Here is a 22905-nt window from a genome sequence, read left to right as displayed (position 1 = left end):
CCAACCCACCCCCCCTAAGTCTACAGCCCACTGTTTTAGCTAAGACAAAACCATCCTCTGTTAAATGGAATGGAAACTGGACTAAGTGGCCAAATGACAAGTACATTCATATTCAGCTTCAGTTGTATTATAGATGCATATATAGTAATTTATGTCTCTCAGCTACTACAAAAGACTCTTGATAAGCAGGTAATTTGCTAAATGGACTCCTTTATCACAGCTTACGAAAGGCGTTACATGAAAATCTGCAGAGGCATTAACATGATGTAAAGGTCATAATGTGTGACATACCTTTCAGATTATCCCGCCTAACTTGCGTTATGATGAGTAGGCTGTTGGCAGCGTCGTTCAGTGTAAAGCCCTTGATGCGGGTCTCAACTCTAAAGAAGCAGACATTTAGAAAGGAATTACTGACATGCTTCTGATATGATAATAAATGGTTGAGACCGAGGTGAAATTATAAAAACTACCATTCCAATGTTAAAAATTTTGCCACAAATGTCGACCTGTAGACAGCTTTTATGTTAGAACGTCAAATACTGAAATAGTGTTTTTTCTCTCCCTTTCTTTCTTTTTTTGGTTCTGACAGCTGCCATAAGTAGTACTCTAGGCAGCAGAGAGAGAGAGCAATGTTTAAGCAAGTGGTCTAGCTTCCAGAACATTATCTCTTAAACATAAAGATATTAGACATTGAAAAAGTCGCAGATCAGACTCTCAGCCTGTAGGTGATTTTGGTGGGGGTTGCTGGTAGAGAATCATGTCATGCTGTGAAGTCAGAGTTACATCCAATACCCACCACTGACAGTGAGTAACGACAGTTGTTTTTGTGCATCTAAACAACCAGGACACATCGTCATTGGCAGGATATGTAGTTCATTTTGAAGCAGAGATCCTGTGACAGAACCACCAGTACTTCTTAAAAATCAATCCACATAACGCCGCATGCAGCCATTAAGTGGCATCTGACATGCAAAAATCGGTTGGGTTTTTTTGTACTGGTTTTCTGGCTGGAAATTAAGCAATATGACCACAAAATATAATGCACTCTGCCTGCAAAGCATTTAAAATCTTTTACCCCACTGTGCATAAAACTGTACAATTCACAGCTGAAATTCAACAAATCTCAGTCAATCTGTTACACAGCATTGTCAGCTTGGCAGTACTGTCCCGTCACACGGTTGTGGGTTTAAGACAAAACTTAATGCAAGGCGTTCAGCAGACAAAATGTTTCATTTTTCAGTTCAGACACTAAGCCATAATCAAATCTGCCCACCCAAGCAAATTAGATGGGTACTGTGGATTCCTAAATGCCAACTGTCCTGTTATGGCCAATTGTCCTGTTTTCCTTGAAACGATATCAAAAGCAGATAAACTGGGCAGTTATTTTTCTGCTTGTCTGTGAAACATTATTTCTGCATCAGTGCATTTTAAATCTATTTATTATCATAAGCATTTTGTAGACATTACAACATGAAAAGAAGCTACAAAAATGTACATACTACTATTAAATAGTTGACAATTACCCTCACAATTATATATTCACTAATTCAGGTAAGTTCTACAAGGTGCCATTTAAAAATAACCTGAGAAACAGTTTCAGTCATGCCATTCTGATACTTTCCTATCATGCATGATAGCAATCACATCTTTTACATTACTTCTGATGCAGTTTGATTACGTGCAATGAAATATAGCACATAACTATAGCTTCCTCAATTCAAATTTATGAATTATAAAACATCTCAAGGAATCTTGAAGCAGTTATCCAATCTCAGAGTTCAGATGATGCATTTGGATTATTTGAGCTTTTGCTCCAGAATCAAAATTGCAGGAATGCCCCTGTTGGGCAGTGACAATGAAAAATTATTATAAAATCAGAAAGATCTGCGCATACAACAGTTTGTGTCTAATGCTTCTAGACCCAAAAAATGCAGCAGCTTTCCCCTTATTGAAATACATTATTTGAGGTGATTAATTATTCTTTTAAATTCAAGCAATTTGTTTTCATATGTCTGACCCCAAGATGTGCATCAGGACCTTATTAAGTATTGATGCACTGACCTCCATGGAAAATGCCCAGGAGGTTTCAGCTTCCAATGCTCCCCAGTATCCTCCACAAATGTCTCCAAATCTGAGATAGTCACCCAAGACCTTTGGACAGCCTGTCCACGTTTCTCCAAATCAGCTAATCTTGCTCTTGGTAGTTTTGTTCAGCTCTTCCATCTGCCCTACATCCCTGATTGCTGCTTCTGATTTTCTATGATGTCACAAACATTAATGCTCCAGAATTTGCCTCTGTTACTTTTAAGACTAGGGGTTACATAGCAACTCCATGTTCAGATCCCACTTATTCATGCATTTCTTCAGTCAGCCAATTTATTTCAGTTTCCTCCATCCTCCCTCAGGTTTCCTGGTGGAGTACTCCACATTCAGTTGATTTATTTTTCAGTTTGTAACAAAGTCACTGTAGATTCATCTCTGCAATCCAAACTGAACTATACTGCCTAGCATTCTACCCATAACTTTGTATTTTTATCTTGTTCAAACATCCATCCAGTTTCACCTTGCAAGATTTAATGGTTTCTGGCTATGCCACTCCCTGTGGTAAAACATTCCATACTCAAAGAACCGTGTGTGTAAAGAAATTTCTCCTTGGCTCCCTCCTCACTTTCAGTGACAAAGCTGATGGTGTCTCATCAGTGCATTACCCAGAGGAAACAGTCTTTTCATAAATCACCATCAAAACATTTTAGAATTTTCAAAGCTTCTTTCAAGTCTCTTGTTAAAGCATTCCCCACCCCCAGCATCATCTCATCTTTTCTGCAGGGATGTGCCAAAAACTGAACATAATTGTGCAATTGTGGCCTAACCCAGGTTTTGAAAACATTAATTATCCCTTTTCTCTGACTCAATGCCTATTTCCCTCATCTATTGTCCATTTCATGGTTTTATCTACCACGCCTTACATTTTAAAGGGCATGATGTATTTAAACACCCAGAAATTTCTGGTCATACACAGCTTTCATGGTTTTCAAGTAAGTATGGACATCCTTTCCTTGTTTTCTTCCTCTTGTAGAATACGTTTCCTCATAGATATCTACATTCTGCTTATATCCTACCTCTCTCTCTCATAGATCTTCGATTTATTCTTCTGTCTGATTATCTGTATGCAGTTCCTTTTCCTCTGGGGCATGAGATCTTCAACAAAAAAAACCCTTTCAGGATCAAAGCTTTCCTGTGTTAAATGACATCCGTGCACTATCATTCAAACTTTTGAGGGAGAGGTTTTTAACCTTGGAGAAATTAAAAACTTTTCATGAAAGGATATCATCTTTAAAAACCAGAATATGTCAGTCTACACAAGACATTATCCACATTGTGTAATCCCCATCCACTGAAAGATTGTACAATTTATCAGAGGGTCATTTGAGCTAAACTTGAACAATTACCTCCCTGCACCAAACTGAACAACCCTCCTCCACTGCAGGGAGATTACTTGACCTCAAGAATTCTGAAGATCTGAAGAGAATCAGGGTCACGTAAGAGTTACTGCAATCAATCCCAAGAAAATCCTTCACGCAGCACAGGGTTAAAACTATCCCTCTCAGTCACTTTCAGCCTCCAGCGTTCAAATAATACAGCATCAGTCTCTGGATTTTCTTACTCTCAAGAGCCAATCCCCTTAATCCCTGCCTAAGCACCCATTGCTCTGTCGTGATTTCTCCTTTTCCATCTGTCAGTCTTAAATCAACAATTTGTACATGAGAGAGTGTAATGCTGACAATAAAGGATTTACATTTCACTATCTTCAAATCTTTTCCTACAATTAAAACGCTGAACTACTGTTAGGATGACTGTTGGAGATTAGTACTCAAACATTTTTTCACTCCACCGTTGCCCTCAAATCGATAAACAAAAAAAAACTTACTTGGTTTTGACATCCATGGCTTCCTCCAGTAACCCATTACCCAGAAGAGTGTTCATGAAGCTTGAATAAGCAGCTGAACTAAATAAGAGACCCTTCTTTTCAGCTTCAAGGAATACATTTTGAGCTTCTAACAAGAATGAAAAGAATTTCTATTAAAATAGGATTATAATGAAAAAAACATTCTGCAAATATTTGTTAGTCCTTAAAAATCAAATGTCAAAGAAAATCTAGTTTTCAATAGTTTAAAGAAAACCATCTGGCATCTTCAGTCATTTGTATCTTTCAGTATTAAAGATTAAATTTCATAAATTCATTTTATGACTATCACAGCGGAGGTCAGCAAAGTACTTTATGTACAGTATTGTAAATGATTTCAAAAATAGACAGCAAACACCAGTGTGGGTTGGAACATTACCTTTGTGTTCCTGGGACTTTTGACCCAAAGCATCCCAAAAACAGTCCAAGTAATTCCTGCTTGAAAGTACATGCATGGACATTGATAAAAATAAGAACACATTGTTCCCATGACTTTGAATTTTAACATAATCTTCCATTCTCTGCACCAGACCTGATGTGGAGATTGGTGTGCACTATTTAGAGTTATAATGCCAGGCTTTGCAAATTGTCTATCATGGAAACTAGCTGCAAAAGACAGTTCCATTTTAATGTCACCCCACCAACTGCCATTCTGGTGCAAATAACTCCAATATTGGAAAACATTGGAGCTTGGACGTGACTATGTGACAGGTTTGATTGAACTAAGAATGAGAATAGTGAAGTATGAAAGCTTTTATGCTAGCTAGAACTAATTACCTTAATTGTACAATGAGAGGGTGAGAGGAAAGAACGTCCATTTTTTAAAAAAATTAAAAAGTTAAAAGTTTATTTAGTCACAGGTAGGCTTACATTGACACTGCAATGAAGTTACTGTGAAAATTTCCTAGGTGCCACACTCTGGCACTTGTTCGGATATACAGAGAATTTAACATGGCCAATGCAACTAACCAGCATGTCTTTTGGACTGTGGGAAATAGTGTCTTCCAATATCTCAGGATATCCCAAAATGCTTCACAGCCATGAAGTACTATTGAAGAATCATAATCTCATTGAGATAACAAGGGAGTTAACCTGCACACAGCCAGGTCTCACAACTAGCAATGAGGTAACTATCAGAAAATCTGTTTTACAGATGTTGGAGATGAGTAACTGTTGACCAGATAACCAAAAAAACTCATCTGACTCTTCCTTGCTTAGCTCCCTGGATTGATTTGCCTCAACCCAACAGGGTAACTGGGTCCTCGATTTAATATCTCTTCCAAATGGTGACACTCTAACAACATAACATTCCCTCAATACTGCACTAGAATATCAGCCTGGACTAGGTACACAGGTCCTGGCGTAGGGTTTGAAACACACAACCTTCAGGTGAAAGCGCCACCACTGAGCCACAGCTGGTACTTGGAGGGAAAGTAAACAACAGGCAGAAGAATATTGTCAGAAACAACTTCATAGCTGTGTCAAGAAAGAGCTCACTTACACAATATAATTGTGTGCTCTATAAGAATAAACATAAACTAATGGTCAGAAAAGGTGCATATTTTAAGAATTATTTCAGGAGACAAGAATATGGACCTCCAGATTTGGTAATCAGTGAACAGAGTTGAAAGGAACAGCCTCCAAGACATAGGGTGGAATTTTATGAGAATGATTCTAGCTATCCAGCTAGGTGAAAATGGGAGAGTTGCAGATCCATTTTTGGGCAAGTTTTCATGCCCAATCTTGTGCAGTGTGTGAAAAAATTGACTAAATCATTTCTAGTTGCTACAGGCAGTGTTTTGGGCTTAATGTGCCGGCCAGCCTGCAGAGGGAGCTACTGTGCATGCACAGGCTTCTGAATCTGCACATACGCAATAGTAGCAGCAGAGGTCTGACAAACTGACAAAAAACTGTCAGGTCCCTGCTACTGCAGACAACCTCAACAATCTTCTCCACCCCGCAATCGCGGGGGCACACGGCCAATTGCAAGCCCTATACTGCCCAAAATGCAGGCTCTGCCACCTTCACCTCCCCTCCAATGATCAGGATGCCAAATGGGTCCCTCCTTCCCCCCCCGAAACCGACTGGACCTGCAGAGTGGTAGTGGGGCCCCCCTTCCCTCCTGCACCAATTGCATCTGCAAAGTGACAACTGGCCCTCCCCTTCCCTCCCCAATTGGGCCGCCCCTTCGGTCCCACGGCTGTCTTTTAAAATCTGCATTTCAATAAATTAACAATTTATTCAGCCTCTCGCCCATTTCTGGTGAGAGGCTGACCTCGCAGGAAATCCGGCTCTCATAAGATCGCGAAAGCCAAGAACTCGGGCATGATTCTGATTTCTCAGCTCTCGTGCGATTTTACCAGCTCGCTCCGCCCACCAACATGCAGGGCAAACTGGTAAAATTCCACCCATAGTATAGTTTGTGAACAGGACCACTACATTTCATCCAACATGGCCTGTTGACCAAAAAGATAGCCATTTAGTGCTCTGAACAAGAGAAACCAAAAACACAGATTGGAAAATATTGTCAATGATTTAAAAATTATTAACACAGATTCCCATTCCCAGGATATCAGATAGATAAATAACTGGACTATATTTCTCTAATTGCAAGCAAATCAGATTGCTGCAGGAATTGGCAGAATAACTGACCTCATCATTGATAGGAATCTCATGGACAGAGTTAATTTCTCCATTTGATTTCTATTCTCCACAATAAGTTAGTAGTATGATATCAAAAATTTTTTACAGCATAGAAGGGGGCCCTTTGGCCCATCATGTCTATGTTTTCTCTTCGAAACAGCAGTCAAATTTAGTCCCATAACATCAACATTTTCTCCATAACCATGCAAATTAGTTCTCTTCCAATGCACATCTGATTGCCTTTTGAACATTGCTAAGAAATTTGATTTTATCATCCTTTCTGCATTCCGGATCTTAACAACCCAAATAAATAATTTGCGAATAGTTACTTAACAAGATCCAATTTAAATAAAAGGGAGGCTTGATTTAAAAAGGTACAAGCTGTCAGTGAGGCAATAATAGCACGGTCAAATCAAAAGGGCTTGAACAAACAGAACAAAAAGTCATTTTCTAAAGCACGTGCTGAATGAATAATCAGACTGACAGGAAGGTGCATCAGGACATGTTACATTTTGTCTCCAATGCAATCTTCTTCTCCCAACATGGTCAGATGCTGGGAGGGGTATCTTGTGAGGTCTTATGGTGCTAAGGGAGCATCATTAGCTCTGGGCCAGAAACCCATGGATCAAGTTCCATGGCAACGTTTGTTGGCCAGAGGGGTGTGTTCATGACATGGTTCAAAGGGCTGATAATCAGCCTGGGAATCCTTCCATCATCTCCCCACTATTCCTTAAAAGGTGAAAAAAGGGTGTGAAGATATGCTGAAAAAAAACTGCTGTCGTCCATCTGATCATTAATACAGCTGACAGTCAATGTTTTATTAAACTCTACAAACATACGATTAGTTTATGATTATCCTGGCCTGTTCAGTTCAGTACCATACAAAACAGTCTTTTCCAGCTGGGCCAAATTTAGTAAAATTTCCAATTAAAGGCTGCTGAGAATGTGCAGGAATATACTAATAGTTGGCACCTGAACTGAGCTCTGCCACCCAGTATAAATGTTCAAATTTATTTTGAATTCTGAAATCAATAAAACAGTAACTTGTTTTAAAAAGCGGTCACAAATTGTACCTTGAATGTTATTCTTCTTACAAAGGGTCAGCAGTCTGCGCTGATAGTCACTGGCAGAATCAACAGGCAAATCAGTAGCTCGTTTTTGTGCAGCTTGGTTGAGAGCAGCAGATGAAGTGGATCTTGCCGCATCCTCATACCATATCTGAGAAACAATTTTTTTAACAAAATTAGAATGTGTCAGATTCAGGCAAAAAGAGAGAAACAATAGCAGACATACAAAAGAAGTCAAAATGACCGGATGGCCTTTTCTTATTCTCTAGGTTAGGCATTGTGCTTTATTAAAGACATTTTACCCTCTTGTTTTGACTTTAATTGCACACATGCTGCTAACTGACAGCTAGTGCAGATGACTCCAGCAATGTTGCTCAGATACTGGCAGGTCAGAGTGAGAGCAATCTACTTTAACATTCATTATAGCTTATAAAAAGCTACATTAAAAAAGCACCTTTAACATAGTAAAATATTAATATGATATAGGAACATTATCAGGTAAAAATTGACACTGAGCCACATTAGATGATATTGGGTAAATGACCAAAAGCTTGATTTGAGTTAGGTTTCAAGGAACATTTTAAAGGAGGAAAGGAAGTTTGAGGTATGGACAGGTTTAGAGAGGGAATTTCAGAGTTTAGGACCTTGGCAGCTGAAGGCATAGCCACCCATGTTTGGGTGAAGGAAATGGGGGAAGTTGTCAAAATTTATGTAACAATTTCAGTACTATTGCTTTAGACAAGTAAGATTGCAATTTTATATGGAAGTTTCATTCATTTGCAAATCCTTGCTTGTCAATAGATGACTATGTTCAGTCAATGGCAGAGTCGTGAAAATTGGGAGCGCAAAGATACCAAAATTAGAGAAAAACAGATATATTGGAAGATTATAGGCATAAATTAAATTACAAAGATAGGAAGCAATGAAACCAAGATTTGAAAACAATAATAAGAATCTTAAAATTGAAAAACTGCTTAATCAGGAGTGGTGAGCACTGTTGCCTCACAGCACCCGAGACACAGGTTCAACTCCAACCTTGGGTGTAGAGTTTGCACTTTCTTCCTGTGTTTGCATGGGTTTCCTCCCACAGTCCAAAGATGTGCGTGTGACGTTGATCGGCCACGTTAAATTGCCCCCCACTGTCAGGAGGATTAACAGGATAAATACAAGGGGTTACAGTAAGCATAGTGGTGACCAGTGAACAGGTCTTGGTACGACTTAGAATATTGACTTAGGACATGGTCAGCAGAGTTTTGGATGACCTCAAGTTTATAAGTGTTATAGAGGTTTAGGAACAGGATTTCAGAGTCCAAATGTCTCTGCAGCTGAAGGCAGTCACCAATATTTGAGCAAAGTAGTGAGAGAAGCCTCATGGTTCTGTAGCAATCATTCCACTTCTTCGTGCTTAAGCAGATAAAGTTGATCTTATATGAAGATTTCATTCATTTTTGCAAGTCATTATTTGCCAACAGTCAGCTTTCAGTGGTTTCCACATTGGTGTCTTTCCACAAAGACATTTGAACTGCAAACGTAAAAGTTATATTGGCTTGGTAATTGATTAGGAGGTAGGGAACCAATAAAAAGCTTGAAAGATATCTTCTCTAGTTGGTGAAATGTGACAAGTGGGTTCAGTAGGAATCTGCACTGGGACATCATCACTGGAATATTCCGAAGAGTTGAAGGAATAGAATTTCATATCCATACTGGTAGATGACACACTACTTCCTGACTTCTGATAAATACTGTCAATGGGAGGAAGAAATTATAAAGGGAAAAAAGGAGCAAGTAAATGGACAAAACTAGGGTAGATGGAGAAAAATGTTGGGAAATAGGTTATCCTTTTCTGATGTGGGAAAGGCAAGTCAGAGCATTTCTTTAATAGTATGAGACAAACGCCTATGTAGGAAGAAAAGTATTTAGGTGTTTATTATCACAAATAAAAATATCTAGTGCATAAGCTGTAATCAGAGAGGTTACTGACTTGCTGCCCTTCATCTCAAGAGATGGAATTCCAAAGTGAGGAAGTGATGCTTGAGCTGTGGACAACTATTGTCAGACCCCATTTGAAGTACTGAATTCAGTTTGGGTTCTAAACCTCAAGATACACTGGTTTTGAAAGGGGTACAAATGCAAATTGACTGGAATTAGTTTCGGACTTACAGGGCTAAATTATGAGGACAGGTCGCATCAATTCGTCTTCATTTCCTTTAATTTGTAAGATTAAGGGATGATTGATATCAAAGTACTTGAAAAGATGAAGGGACTTGTTTAGATAGGTGCACATAAATTATTTCATCTGCTGGAGGAATCCAAAACAAGACGGCTCTTCAAACTAGATACAGACAATTTAGGATTGCAATGATGAAGCATTTTCCCCCACACAAAGGGAACTGAAAAATTGGGATCCCCCGCTCCCCCTCACAGCCCCCACCAACCCTCTTTGGGTTGCTGAGTCCTGAGCCAATTAAAATGTTCACCAGACTTTTTCAGGCAAAGGTATCAAGGGACATGGAAGAAAAGCAAGCAAATGAAGTACAGATCAGCCGTGGGCTAGTTGAACAGCAGAACAAGCTGAAGCAGCTGAATGATCTATACTTGTCCTTACATAAATTTGTGAAGTAGTGCCTGAAATAGAAATTCTATAGCAACTGTATATTTTGATTATGCTTTCATTAAAATTTAAGGAATGCAAATTAAATCATTTTTGGTTAAAAATAAGTACCTCAGGAACTTCAAATGGAATCTCCTGGCCATTGGTCTTGAGTATTTCAGCAAGTAATCGAAGTGTCCTCTCTCGAGGTATCACATTTTCCTCCTGCATTTTGGTCCACGTTGCATCAGCTTTCCGCCAGTCATTATTTTCCTCTGTTTAAATCAAGATGTTCGTTTGAGACACAAGAGATTAGAAAATAATTTTGGGGTCACTTGGAATAGAATGTATGAGGAGCGAAGTTCCATCCTGAGCATATGTATTTATGACTCTTAAACGATCTGCACTGGGAATTGAAGGAATAATGTAATCTGATGACATCAAATTTTGGGAACAGCAAGCCAAGTGTGACTCGGGTTGTGAAAGACTGAAGGAGCTAATAAGATTAGCAAAGTGGTTGTTGAGGTCCAATGCTGAGAGATGCGAAGTGATGCATTTTACATTAAGAATAGGAAAATAAAGCAATATAAATAATAAGATTTTGGAGGGACTTTGCAATACAGATATACAGGTTATAAAGGTGGCACCACAGAAGACATGGTCTTGTTTTTGGAGAATACAAAAGCAGAGGCAGTGCTGAAATCTATGAAAGCCAAACTGTGCAGCAGCGCAGGCGATTTTCAATCGCTACAGCAATCCACCTATCATCGCCATTACACAGAAGATCTGGAGCATTCTCTTTGTTTCCAATCTATCAGATCCTTTCATAATTTTAAAGGCCGCTATCAAGTCACAACTCAACCTTCTTCTTTCTAAGACAGAACCTGTATATTGTAAATATCAATTAGAAAAGTTGATTGTGGTGAAGCACCAATCAAATAGCTTCGAGAGAAGGCATAAGACTAGGTGGTTCAAGTCATGAAAAACATGAGAATGGACTTGAGACACCAAATGACTACATTAATCTTTGAAAGAGAAGAACCCTAAAGATAAAAACGATAACAGGAACAGATAAATTCCCATGATATTTTTATATGAACCAACAGAAATTTTCTTGCAAAGGCAAGGCTTTTCATTTGGTACTCAGTGGTATCAAAGAGAATTTCCACAGTAAAAGTACATTGAATGTTAAATGCAATAAACACAGGCCACCCCCCACACTAAGCACCATCTGTCAGGCTTCTTGTGACATTTTCAGTTTCCATACCACCTAACCTTTGTAGCCTTCTGGAAAACAAATTAAAGGCAGATTTGTGTTGTTGGCTCATGTCCATGTGGATACAGATTGACCCTGCAGAAATCAGTTTTCTCTTTGGTCTTTTAACAGCCAGAGATATGGGACACTTTCCTCCAGTCAAGAGTGGGATTATGCAACTTCAATTCTCAATGCAGCATGCTTTGACAGTTAATATTCTCCAAAATATCATTACTTGTACATGAAAAAAGTTTCAGAACTCATCCAGTATCCACAACTCAAAATCATTATAAAGAATATCCTGTGCCATGCATAGTTGTTGCGGGACTTAATTAGCTTACAAAATTATACTTCAGCCAATAGGTTAATATTAAAAAGACATCTGACATCCCTTGAATTATATCCCACCAAGGGTCTTCTCTAACTCATGCACCATGCTTTTCCCTGCTGCAGCTCAGTAATGTCAGAATTCCATTTGTGTAGCCTCTTTCTCTTTCTCCCTTGTTCTTGCACCTCCTGTGACCTTCAATTTTCTCTACCCACCTGTTCCTTAGCACAGGTCTCTTATTTGTGGCCCAAATCCCATTTCCCCTTCCCACAAACATTTTCAATTGCTTGTAACTCCTCCCAATAACCCACCATACGATTCTGTCCTTTCTCACATCAAGACAGTCCTACTTTGGGCTTGGCACAATTATCCTCCTCCCTGTTTAATCTGAATACTGCACTTGATCCAGATTTTCCACATGCAACACTACGCTGACTGACTAGCAAGTTATTAAAACATTGTTTTCCATTATAAATTGCTGTGCCCACATTTGTTGTGGAAACTGCTTATGCAATCTCGTTTCACATTGAGACTTGTCAGGCTGTAATTGTGCTTTCACACCAGTGCGATGCTATCAAGCCTCAGATTTGCACCTCTCAGCTGCTGAGTTTGTACTGCACAGAAACTCCTATGCTCCCACCAACTGTACCTCCCAAATTGTTTTACAGTTTGCAATTTGATAATAAGTAAAAAGTATCTCCAAAAATAAGGGTGAAATGTCTGATATTAAAAGAACTGAACTCTGGATAGCTAATTATTCATCAAAAATGCATTTGGACTGCAAATATCAAGGTATTTAAATATGGAAAAGGTGAAGGGGATGGAGCAGAAATCAACTGAATTTTAACTGGTCTACATTCAGGTTCATAATTGCACTTTTCATAGCTGAGGAATAGCGAGCAAGAGTGAGAATTCTAGCTGATCTCTCCTGACTATAGGTCAGTTAACTGGTGACTCCATCAAAATTAGTTAATGTAGCAGAGACCAAACTATATTTGTGTCAGGGAAACACCAAAAGAGAGCCTTTGCAGCATCCATTATAATTACTTCATCTTTTTTATTCACATCCCTATCATAAACTCTTGTGAAAAAAAAATCTACATTTCATGTTTGTTCTTCAACAAGTTGCATTTATAATAAAAGCCATCTTTGACATGCTTAAGTCACAAGGCATTTCACATGAGAATTATCAACCAAAATTTGATACTAAACCACAGTAGGTAATATTAGAATAGATGATCAAAAGTTTGACCAATTAGTTTTTTGGAGCCCCTTAAATGAGAAGAGGTGTGGCAATGCGGAGAGATTTAGGGAAGGAATTCCAGAACTTATGGCCTGAAGGCCACTAGTGGAGCAATTAAAATCAAGACTAGGCAAGAAGCCATAATTGGAGGAGTGCAAAAATACACAAGGTAATTTGCAAAAACTGTTATGATCTCTATATGAAGTGTTGACATAACAAATTTTGTTCAATTTGTGACTAATGTTCTGATTATTGACACTTCCAAACAAATTACATGCAAAGGAAACATCACAAAGTTCGACTGATTGTATGACTGGAAAATGGCTTCAGAAACTGCTTAGAAACTGTTCATAGGAGATTTATTCTTACTAGTTTCCCAACAGAAAACACACAGCATGCAGACTACAGCTGTGTAACAGTAATTGCAATGCTCATAGATTGCACGCAACGTACACATGCCACTTAGCATAAAGCTAACTGCTGGAAGAGCCAGCAGAAGAATGATCTTTGAAAGGAAATCGATTCTAGATTCATAGCTGCATGTTACATGAACATGCAACAATTTTTAAATAAAAATTAACAACAAATCTGACTTTGGAATTTAACAGATTGGCGGCGACTAGTACTGAAAGATCAGTAACAATCAGCTGCCAATTCTCGCCTTCTACCCCACCCACTTCACCCAAGGGGGGCAGAAAAGAAAGCATTAGATTTATACTGGGATGAACCAACTGTCAGTTGTCAAAAAATACATTATAATTACACATTTTAGCTCACTCCAATGTTCAAGAGCTTGAATGCTGTCGTCAGTCTTACCTACTCTGAAAAATTAGCATCATTTCAGATTGCAATTAACCTATGTTGTGCTTGAAGACTTAAAAAAACATGCACTGTACTTTGGGCACAGTATTTTATATATAATTTTCAAGCTTAGTATCCAATCAAAAGTTCACTCACTGAAAAGCTTCAGAAGATAATAGTACATCTGATCCCGGTCACATTCGAATAGCTTCTGGGTCATTTCCACCATGTTCTCAAGTGCCTCAATCTGAAGCAAATTAGGAAAATATTTCACAACGAAACAAAGTTCTTAATGGAAAGGTTTTGTGAATATAAAAGGTTTCCAAAACAGTCTAATTATAATCAATCTTAGAAGGAATGCACAGCCTTACTTTACGATTTAGATGATTTGATTGGATTAGAAACATGCTTGCAGATGACGCCATTCTCCTCTTTTCCCCTCCCCAACACCAACCTTCTTTTATAAGGTCACAGGAGCATAAGAAATAGGAGTAAGCCATTCGGCCCATCAAGCTTGCTCCACCATTCGACTAGGTCATGGCTGATCTGATTGCAGCCTCAACTCCACTCTCCCGCCTGTCCCCTCACAACAAGTGATTCCCACGTTAATTGAACATTTGCTAAACTCAGCCTTGAACATACTCAATGATCCAGCCTACACTGCTCTCTGTTGAAGAGAATCCCAAAGACAAATGGCCCTCAGAAGAAATTTCTCCTGCCCTCAGTCTGAAAAGGGAGACTCCTTATTCTGAAACTGTGACCCCTCATTTTAAATTCCCCCCCTCCCCCGAGGGGAAACATTCCCTCAACGTCGATTCTAATTGAGAAACCACACAGCCAACCTACTTGATTCGTGGCTGTGCATTTATCTGCAAACCACTGAAGCCTCCCTGGACGGGCTCTCAGGCCAGGTGTCTGTAGGAAGGACAAGAAAAAAAGGTTAGATTAGTAAAAGGCACTTGGACAAAATTAATACATTTCTTAGAATGATTGAGCTTTAACGCCTGCATGAGATGATCACTTTTTATATATAGAATTACTGAACAAAATTTATAACATTCATAACTATGGTAAAACAGCATTTAATTTGTCTACAATTCAAAACTACAATTTAAAAAAACTCACACTAATCACAACCAGTTTGCTGTGCCACAATTAGCATGAATAATCAAATGTTCTTAAGCCTGTTCTGTAAGCCATTTTTGACTTAGTCTTTATATTCAAGGCACTTAATACAACCATGTTAGTTCAGTTTATTATAGGAATAGTTTAATATGGACTTTCTACAAATTCATTTCATAAGAAAGGAAGCTTCTGCTATGCAGTTCATAGTTTATGTATAACAAGGTTCATAAATATCCTCTTAAAATGAATTTAAATGTTACATTTACCAGAATGATGTGCTGAGCTTCCTTTTTTTTTAATTTATAAGGATTTAAATAAACAAAGTAACTCTCCCAATGTTCTAAAAATTTGGTAATACTCTCTTAAGTTCTCAAGTTCATTTTTCCTATATTGAGGTTGATGGAGCAGATAAATTTTCATGCCAACTTTAGCAGTTAAAGTAAGCTTACATAAAAAATATAGCTTGAAATGAAATATTAAACATCCCTGAATCCCGAAAATTAAACAAAAGAGTTTGATTATAGGTGCAGAACAAATAGTACATTTGATTACAACTTTCAATATCTTCACTTATCCAAATGACATGGATCTCAACAACACAAATCCACAACATGAAATGTATTAAATCTCCTGTGTTTAGACTTGATTGATGTGCCTGTCATTTCAAGGACGGCTAAGCAATAAATGCAGATATCCTTCAGTTTCATCTGATATTGAGAACAGTTTTCACTTACAATAAGACTCAATCCTCAAAAGAACATCTAGGTCAGCTTAACTAAATCTCCTAACCTCATGGATGTTCTACATTTACAGCTTATTGCTCAAAGACTAAGTAGTGCTTTACCAGCCAAGGCACCTTATAAACTCTAGTGACAATGACATAAAACATTCATCTTACAGAATTTTGTAGTTTAAATTATACCTCTTGTGGCAGGAAGTCTGACATCATACATTAGTTTTTCTAAACATGACTTGAATAACAACATATCCTCAATTGATTAGGGCACTTTCAATTCACACCATTACATCCTTTTCATCTACTCACCTCCTTTTATTCAAAAATCCATTAGGGATTCAAAACTAAACAGTCACAAACCCCGATGAAAAAAATCATTATAGCCTAGTCGACATTAACACTAAATTGGAATATTTTCCCCAGAGGTCCTCGGCACCCATTTTCTTATCTGCCAAGTTGAAGTGCAACTCTTTGCAGAAGGGGAATGTGATTGCATAGCTATACAGAAAATCCACAGACATGATCGTTCTTGTATTGCAGATTAAATACATTCAAAGTCTTGCAGGTTTCATAAAACTAAAACCAAATAATGCATGCTACTAAATTGCATCCACAACACCATACAAACTGCAATTTCACTGTACATCTGTTAATGCACGTTTTTATTTGAGTTGGGCAGGCTCTTTTTTGTGCAAGTTGGAGTAGAACTGAGCTCACACTTGTTAGATTAGGGTTTCAGCCTCAGTGTATGACTGATTGATTTTTGTTGGAGAATTATTTCATTCCAAGTCAACATGTTCTTATTGTTCCATCCCGTTTGCATGTTTCATGAAATGGTGCATCATGACCATCCAACGGCTTCTCATACATAAAGTAAGGATCTGAGAAAGAATGAAGCACAGGGGAACAACTGTACCAACTAAACAACCTCACTGCTGGTCTTTGATGCTCGATTATTATAGCAAAATATTCAATAACAAAAGTTACTTTATACGTCCAAGTGTTCAGTCAGCATTGCAAGGAACCATGTAATTTGTCAGCACATATCAGTCAACAGAGCTTTCTAACATATTAAGGACCACCGTCCTATGAATCAGCAACTAACTTGGGTGATTGTTTATTTTATGTCTACTATTCTACTTGTCTTACTATTCGTATTCATTTTCTTCACTGTGTTGCAGATTTCACTTAATTTCAAGTTCCATTGATGAGTTTTCTCTCCCACTCCTTATTTTTCAATCTCTTTCTCACACATTTGTTTAATACACCCCATTTCCACTTTGCTTTGACCTTTTAATCTATTGTTGGGCGGTCCTTTGCCACTTTGAATTCTAATCTTCAATAACTTAAGAGAACTAGTCTTACTTCTGATGCTCAGTTGAAATTTTTTAAGTTGTTTCAATTGCTATCACCTGCTACGAGCAATGCAACAGGGAAACATTTGATACATTATATGCTATGAAGACATATTCTTCACTGCTACCATTTGCACTATCAAGACTTTTGTTATTTTTCTCTCTAACTGGTTTATGTCATCAACAATCTGACAGTAAAATCAATGATGGTTAGTCTGCACAAGTTAAAAGCAGCTTTGATAGGTATGCTTTATTTCAAGGACACATCTCTTGTTTCACGTGGGTATTGTTGCATAGCTGTATGGAATACACTGAACTGAAAATAACTTTTTGGTGCAAGATGATCTTCTGGTTTAATGCTGTTGAAAATTTTGCTTTCACTTGCTTCAAAACATCATGTGTTATGGCGCGAGTTTCTTTTTTAAAAAGGATAATTAAAAGGATAATTTGCTACATGTCTAAAATCATGGCATCAGCAAGTTAAAGAATGTTCATCACAGGAACTCAGACAAAAACGGGCCAAGATTCATCTAGCTCCAGTTCATCGATTATCATTCTAGTCATCACACTGCACAATTATAATGGGGTTGTTGACTAATAATCACAATTATTCACAATTAATAAGTCAACAACAGACCCAAACATGGGGCAAGGACGCCTCTAGTGCTGCAGAACTTTTGCCTGTACCTCCCAAGCGTAGCTTATGCTGTATCCCAAATATAAATATTTTCTAATAAATCTATTTAATTTCAATTTGATTGAATCAATACAGATTGTTTCCACCATTTCCCCAAGAAGGCAGTTCCGGGAAACACATCACCTTAATTCTTGGCCAGTTAATTGCTTCCTATTCTATCCTTATGGTGCTTCAGAACACAATGTAAGGATTTTTATAAAGGAGAAAACCATTTTTTGTGAAATAGAAGAGAAAGGGACAAAAATAGTTCCGAAATACTTTCTGTAGACTTGATTAAAACAGTAATGCCTCCCTTCAATAAGCTTGTCACTCTTGCCAGTTTTTGGTTGGAACAGGTTGCAAACTAGTATTGTTTTCTGATGAGGACACTGCTGAAATATCGCAATGTGCTCCTACCTTTGCACAGAATCTAAATGGCCTGACATGTACTTGCAGCATTTTTTGAACAGCTCATTTTGTCTTGCTCACTAACTTGCACTTTCTTAAAAAAAAATTGGAGCGAAATTTATATAAACTATACGATCAACATCATAACATTTAACAACAAGGAACTTGATTATCGGTAGGATTTCTAGATAGGTTAGAAGACCAGCATGAATGGTTTATTCTTGCAAGAATGTACTGATGCAATAAATTCCTTAAAGAGAAAGAAAACTAAAAATGATAGCATATCATTAAGATTAGTAAAAGATCAGTAAAAGTACAAAGTGACTTGAGGTTATGGTGGTGATGGGGCCATCTGGTTTCTTTATGGTTGGCCATCGTGCTGCCTTTACTCAGTAAAGGCTGACAGAATGTTAATACCATCTCTTGAAGCCTCAAATGTGCATTACATCAGTAGAGAGGAATCCTGCAATGTTGTCACTTGGTAAACTAGTATCAGTAATGGAAAAATACTTAAGCCAATAAACTGTAATGTACTATGCTCTCAGGTTATTGCCTCAAGTTTCTTCCTTCACCAGAGACCCATGAGTTTACTTACATCTCAAAAAGATTCAAACAAACAATCTCTGCAGTTATGATCAAGAGTCAGGAGATCAAAATCTATAATTATTGGCTTAAGGTGGACCAAATCGAGGTATTTAAAAATGTTGAGGGATTTGTGTGCAATAACACCAAGAAACAATTTCCTCTGAAGTGGAATCCAGACATAACGTTAAAATTAGAGCAATAGCATTTAGGAGTGAAAATGGAGGGACTTTTCACACAAACGGTAGTGGAAATCTAGAGCTCTGCTCCAAAAGCTGTGGATGCTGGGTCAACTGAAAATTTTCAAGATCAACATCAGTAGATTTTTGTTAGGGGAAAGCATTAACGGATATGGAACAAAGATTGCTAAGTGGAGTTTTGTGCTACAATCTAACTGAATGGTGGAACAACCTTGGAAAGGGTTTAGTGTTCTACTGCCGTTCCCATGTCTTCATGGGAAGTCTCTCAGCAAGATAACAATGTGCTATAAAAATAAAGATGATGGCTCCCTTGTTTCATTTATATGCATTATGAGGAAAATTAAAGAAGACAATTAAAAAACAAAAATCAAAGCTCCAACAAGGGTACCAAGGTTACTTTAGATCAAAATATCTACTGATGTCAGCAACCCAAAGAAACAAAGGTAAAAGCTGGACAAGCTACAGTTTTGCTCCAACTTATCCCTTTATATTGCTAGAAAAGATTTTAATCAAGACCAGATACAGTATGCAAAATTTAGTTGAGTGATCAGTCACCTTTGGCTGATCATAAGCTGCTTAAGGAATTACAGGAAGGAAAAGTTGAATTTAATATGATGCTGCAGCAGACTGGCTGATTATTTGCTCCCAGACATGCCCTACAGTAAATCTGACCAGATTCACCCACTGTCTGCAGCAAATTAAATTCCACTGCTTTTAAGCACAACAAAAGAATTGATCAGTAAAGGGGATTAAGAACTTTATACACCCAGGACTGGCAGTTTAATTTAATTGTTCCACAATCACAAGTTTAAAATGCAAACATAATATTTGGCATAAAAGGAACAACTCAATCAAGCAGAGTTAGAAAAATATTTAAATTTGAATAACATATATCAAAAACAATGGCTATAATTCTTATTGCAGTACCGTGCAGACATCAAAAGAAGAAATTCTATACTTATCACCGCTAATAAGGTTAACATTATTCAATTTGTGGACTAAATTGCATCAGTCAGAATTAGACTAATACTCATTTTAGGTTCAGAATATTAATTGACGCTCATTGTTCAAACTAAAATGGTTGTGTGAACAGCATAATAGGATGAAGTCTCACCTCGATAATTTTTCTGGCCTCTTTGTATTTCCCACTCTGAAGAAAAGCGAAAAAAAGGTCATACAGCATTGTCATTTCACCTCGCTCCTGGTTTACAAAATCCATAGCTGCAGGCACAAGAGAAAATGTTAAAACCATGTATTCAACAATAGTTAAAACTAAAATCAAATCTTTATCACGTTTCATTCCAACAATGCCATCAAAATGCCACATTTTACGTATGGCACAATTCATAAGCTTCCACCTATCATCTCTGTTTGAGAGTGCGCCAGAAAAGAAGAAAAATATAATTTGACACAACTTTTGGACAATCACAACGTAGATATTGGGATGGGGGAGGGTCCTTTTAAGAATGGAAATTACAGGAGTGGGAAAATATGCTTTGTCCTAACAAGCCGACTCAACTCCTTTTTCATCCATCATCCCCACTTTCTCTGCAGGATCATGTTTAATTGCATCCAGATCCATCTACACAACCTATTTCCGTAGTCTTCCCCAGTTACATATTCCACAGGATTAAAACACAAGCATCACAGGAATGGAAAAGACTCTGGTTGGTCCCAAAAATTAATAGCTCCCGCAATTGTGTGTTGCATATGTCAATTATCCCCTAGCTTTGGTTGGGGGAATAACTTGTCTGGATTAATCCTCAATTTCCATTATTTTGAAAACTATTATTTAGGTCACCTCAGATTTTCCAATAACAAATTCAACCTTCTTAGCTGCTCCCCCTAAATAAAGCCATTAGCCTTCAAAGTACTGCGACTCCAACTGAATTTCCCCATTGAGCTGTTTGCATTCTCACTAAATAATTCGATATTGCAAATAATCTTCAGGTTTTCACCCAAAATATGAGCCTTTTTCTGACATAGTCACTGCACTTAAGTGCTTTGAAAATTAAGCACTTTGATGTTCCCAAAATATTTGCTAAGACGTGAATCTTCTTTCTTTGTGATACTGACATGTGATGTCTAGCACATCCAATTTCTAGGTTTTTTTAGTTCCAATGTGAGACTTCTCAGTTCTATTAGAAACTGTTCACAAATGTCTTTCAGATAATATAGCAGCAGCTGGACACTTCCTGGTACTGATCTAAGATGAAGAAAAATTTTCTGTCACAGAAACCTGAGGCCCCACACTGAAACAATCTTGAGAAGCAACAAATTCACCAGATAAATGAAACATGGCAGAGAACAAATGTGAAGAAATAACATTCAACATCAGACAAGTTTACACAGTTGCCACTGCATCATTTACACAGCAGCAAAAACGGGCATGAGAGATCTCACTATTCTCCTACTTGCAAGTGGGAGACAACATTAAAATATTGGAAGACAAAACTAAAACAAGAAAAAGCTATAAGGATATTGAGGGTAAAGTACTTTACATTTAAAACATGTATCAATAAACATTCTATACAATTGTGTCTACAAAATAATTTTCTATTTACCCATCACAAAGTTGCAAATATAGTATGGAAAGCTTTATCCCAGGTATGAATTCATAAATTGACACTACTGAAGTCAGTTTCCAGACTAATGTACAGTAAACTCAAATCAAAATTAATCTAATAATTTCTCACAGGGAATATTCCTCAGGTTTTCTTTCAAAAGACACAGAACAATTTGGGTGTTATGATACAAATTCAATTGGAATGAGAGGAGGGGGAATCTGGTGAGAATACAAAAAAAATACATATTTTGGTTTGCATTCAGACTATATCCTCCATCAATTACCTTTCTGTAAGAGATCAGTGTCTCCCTGCTCAACCAACTTGCACAAAACATCATGAAGCCTGGGCATCTGGCCATATTTCTTGTGACAATCAATAATTGCATCTAGCGCAGCAGGTAGATTCCCCCTGAAACAGAAAAAAGACCTCAGTAATGTATTAGAACATTACTTCCATAGCAAGTCAAATGAAAGCAACATTTTAAAACATGTTCGACTTACTGAGATACAAAATTTTGCTCATGAAATTCATGCACATTACATGTGTGTAAAAGCAAGGTTAGGGCAATTGGAATATCAAATACTTCACTATTAAACTACCCAATTCAGAAAAATTATGTTTCTTTTTCCTTTTTAGTGACATGCCCACTTCTATTACCAAGAGAAACCAGCAACAAGTTCACAAGGTTTTCTGCAATGATACTCCTGATTTGGCATTGGACAGCACATTTCTCAATCCCATTTTTTTCTCACTGTAGAGAAGGACCTAGCCTGACTACCTCCAATAAAACTGAAAGGACACTGGGGAATTTAATGCTGATAAACCCTAGGCATAAACCACATGGCACTGTATAGTCCCAACTCCCTCCTCAAAAATCCTGTAGAATTGAATGCTATTCCACTTGCAATAGTTTCACTAAGCAATGTTTTAATTGCCTGAGTTTTCATTTTAATTTCATTTACTCCTTACAGTGGTAAGTTCAGCACAATTTTCTTTAAATAAGATTTTGAAGCCAGAGGGCAACAGAGGTAGTAGCCATCAATACAATCTAGTTGGTTGACACCGCAACACGTGCTGACTGGTAACGGCACTATTGATCATTGAATAGGCTACCACCTGCAATGGATCACCCAACTGAGAATGAATTACTGTATTTTCCCAACTGTGAACAGAAATTGACAACAGCAATAAAAGTAGCCCAATATTCACCCACCCACAAAATTAGAAAAAATGGATCATTTACCTAATGTAACGTTCTCCATTCACAACACAGTTGAAAATTTAAGTAGCACTAAATATTTAATAAATCAAGTCTTAAGAACCACTTTGCAAAAGCAAATATGGCCAGCATGTTCCTGAAATCAG

At 37.6% G+C, this 22905-nt stretch overlaps 1 protein-coding gene across 1 annotated transcript in view; it reads right to left on the bottom strand.

Annotated features, from left to right (window-relative positions):
- lrpprc (leucine-rich pentatricopeptide repeat containing) overlaps positions 1 to 22905 on the bottom strand; it is a 133554-nt gene that overhangs the window by 15644 nt on the left and 95005 nt on the right. Inside the window, exons 24-31 of the mRNA XM_080200647.1 lie at positions 21824 to 21948; positions 20088 to 20194; positions 14738 to 14806; positions 14048 to 14138; positions 10397 to 10539; positions 7681 to 7825; positions 3929 to 4055; positions 292 to 380 (exon numbers count right to left, since the gene is read on the bottom strand). Coding sequence (XP_080056773.1) covers positions 292 to 380; positions 3929 to 4055; positions 7681 to 7825; positions 10397 to 10539; positions 14048 to 14138; positions 14738 to 14806; positions 20088 to 20194; positions 21824 to 21948 — 896 coding nt within the window. The remainder of the gene's footprint in view (positions 1 to 291; positions 381 to 3928; positions 4056 to 7680; positions 7826 to 10396; positions 10540 to 14047; positions 14139 to 14737; positions 14807 to 20087; positions 20195 to 21823; positions 21949 to 22905) is intronic.

Source organism: Carcharhinus amblyrhynchos, chromosome 12 (assembly GCF_965287045.1).
Source record: "Carcharhinus amblyrhynchos chromosome 12, sCarAmb.v2.hapA, whole genome shotgun sequence".
NCBI lineage: Eukaryota > Metazoa > Chordata > Chondrichthyes > Carcharhiniformes > Carcharhinidae > Carcharhinus > Carcharhinus amblyrhynchos.
The sequence above is the reverse complement of the archived record's forward strand: the minus strand, read 5'-3'. Positions and strand labels throughout refer to the sequence as shown.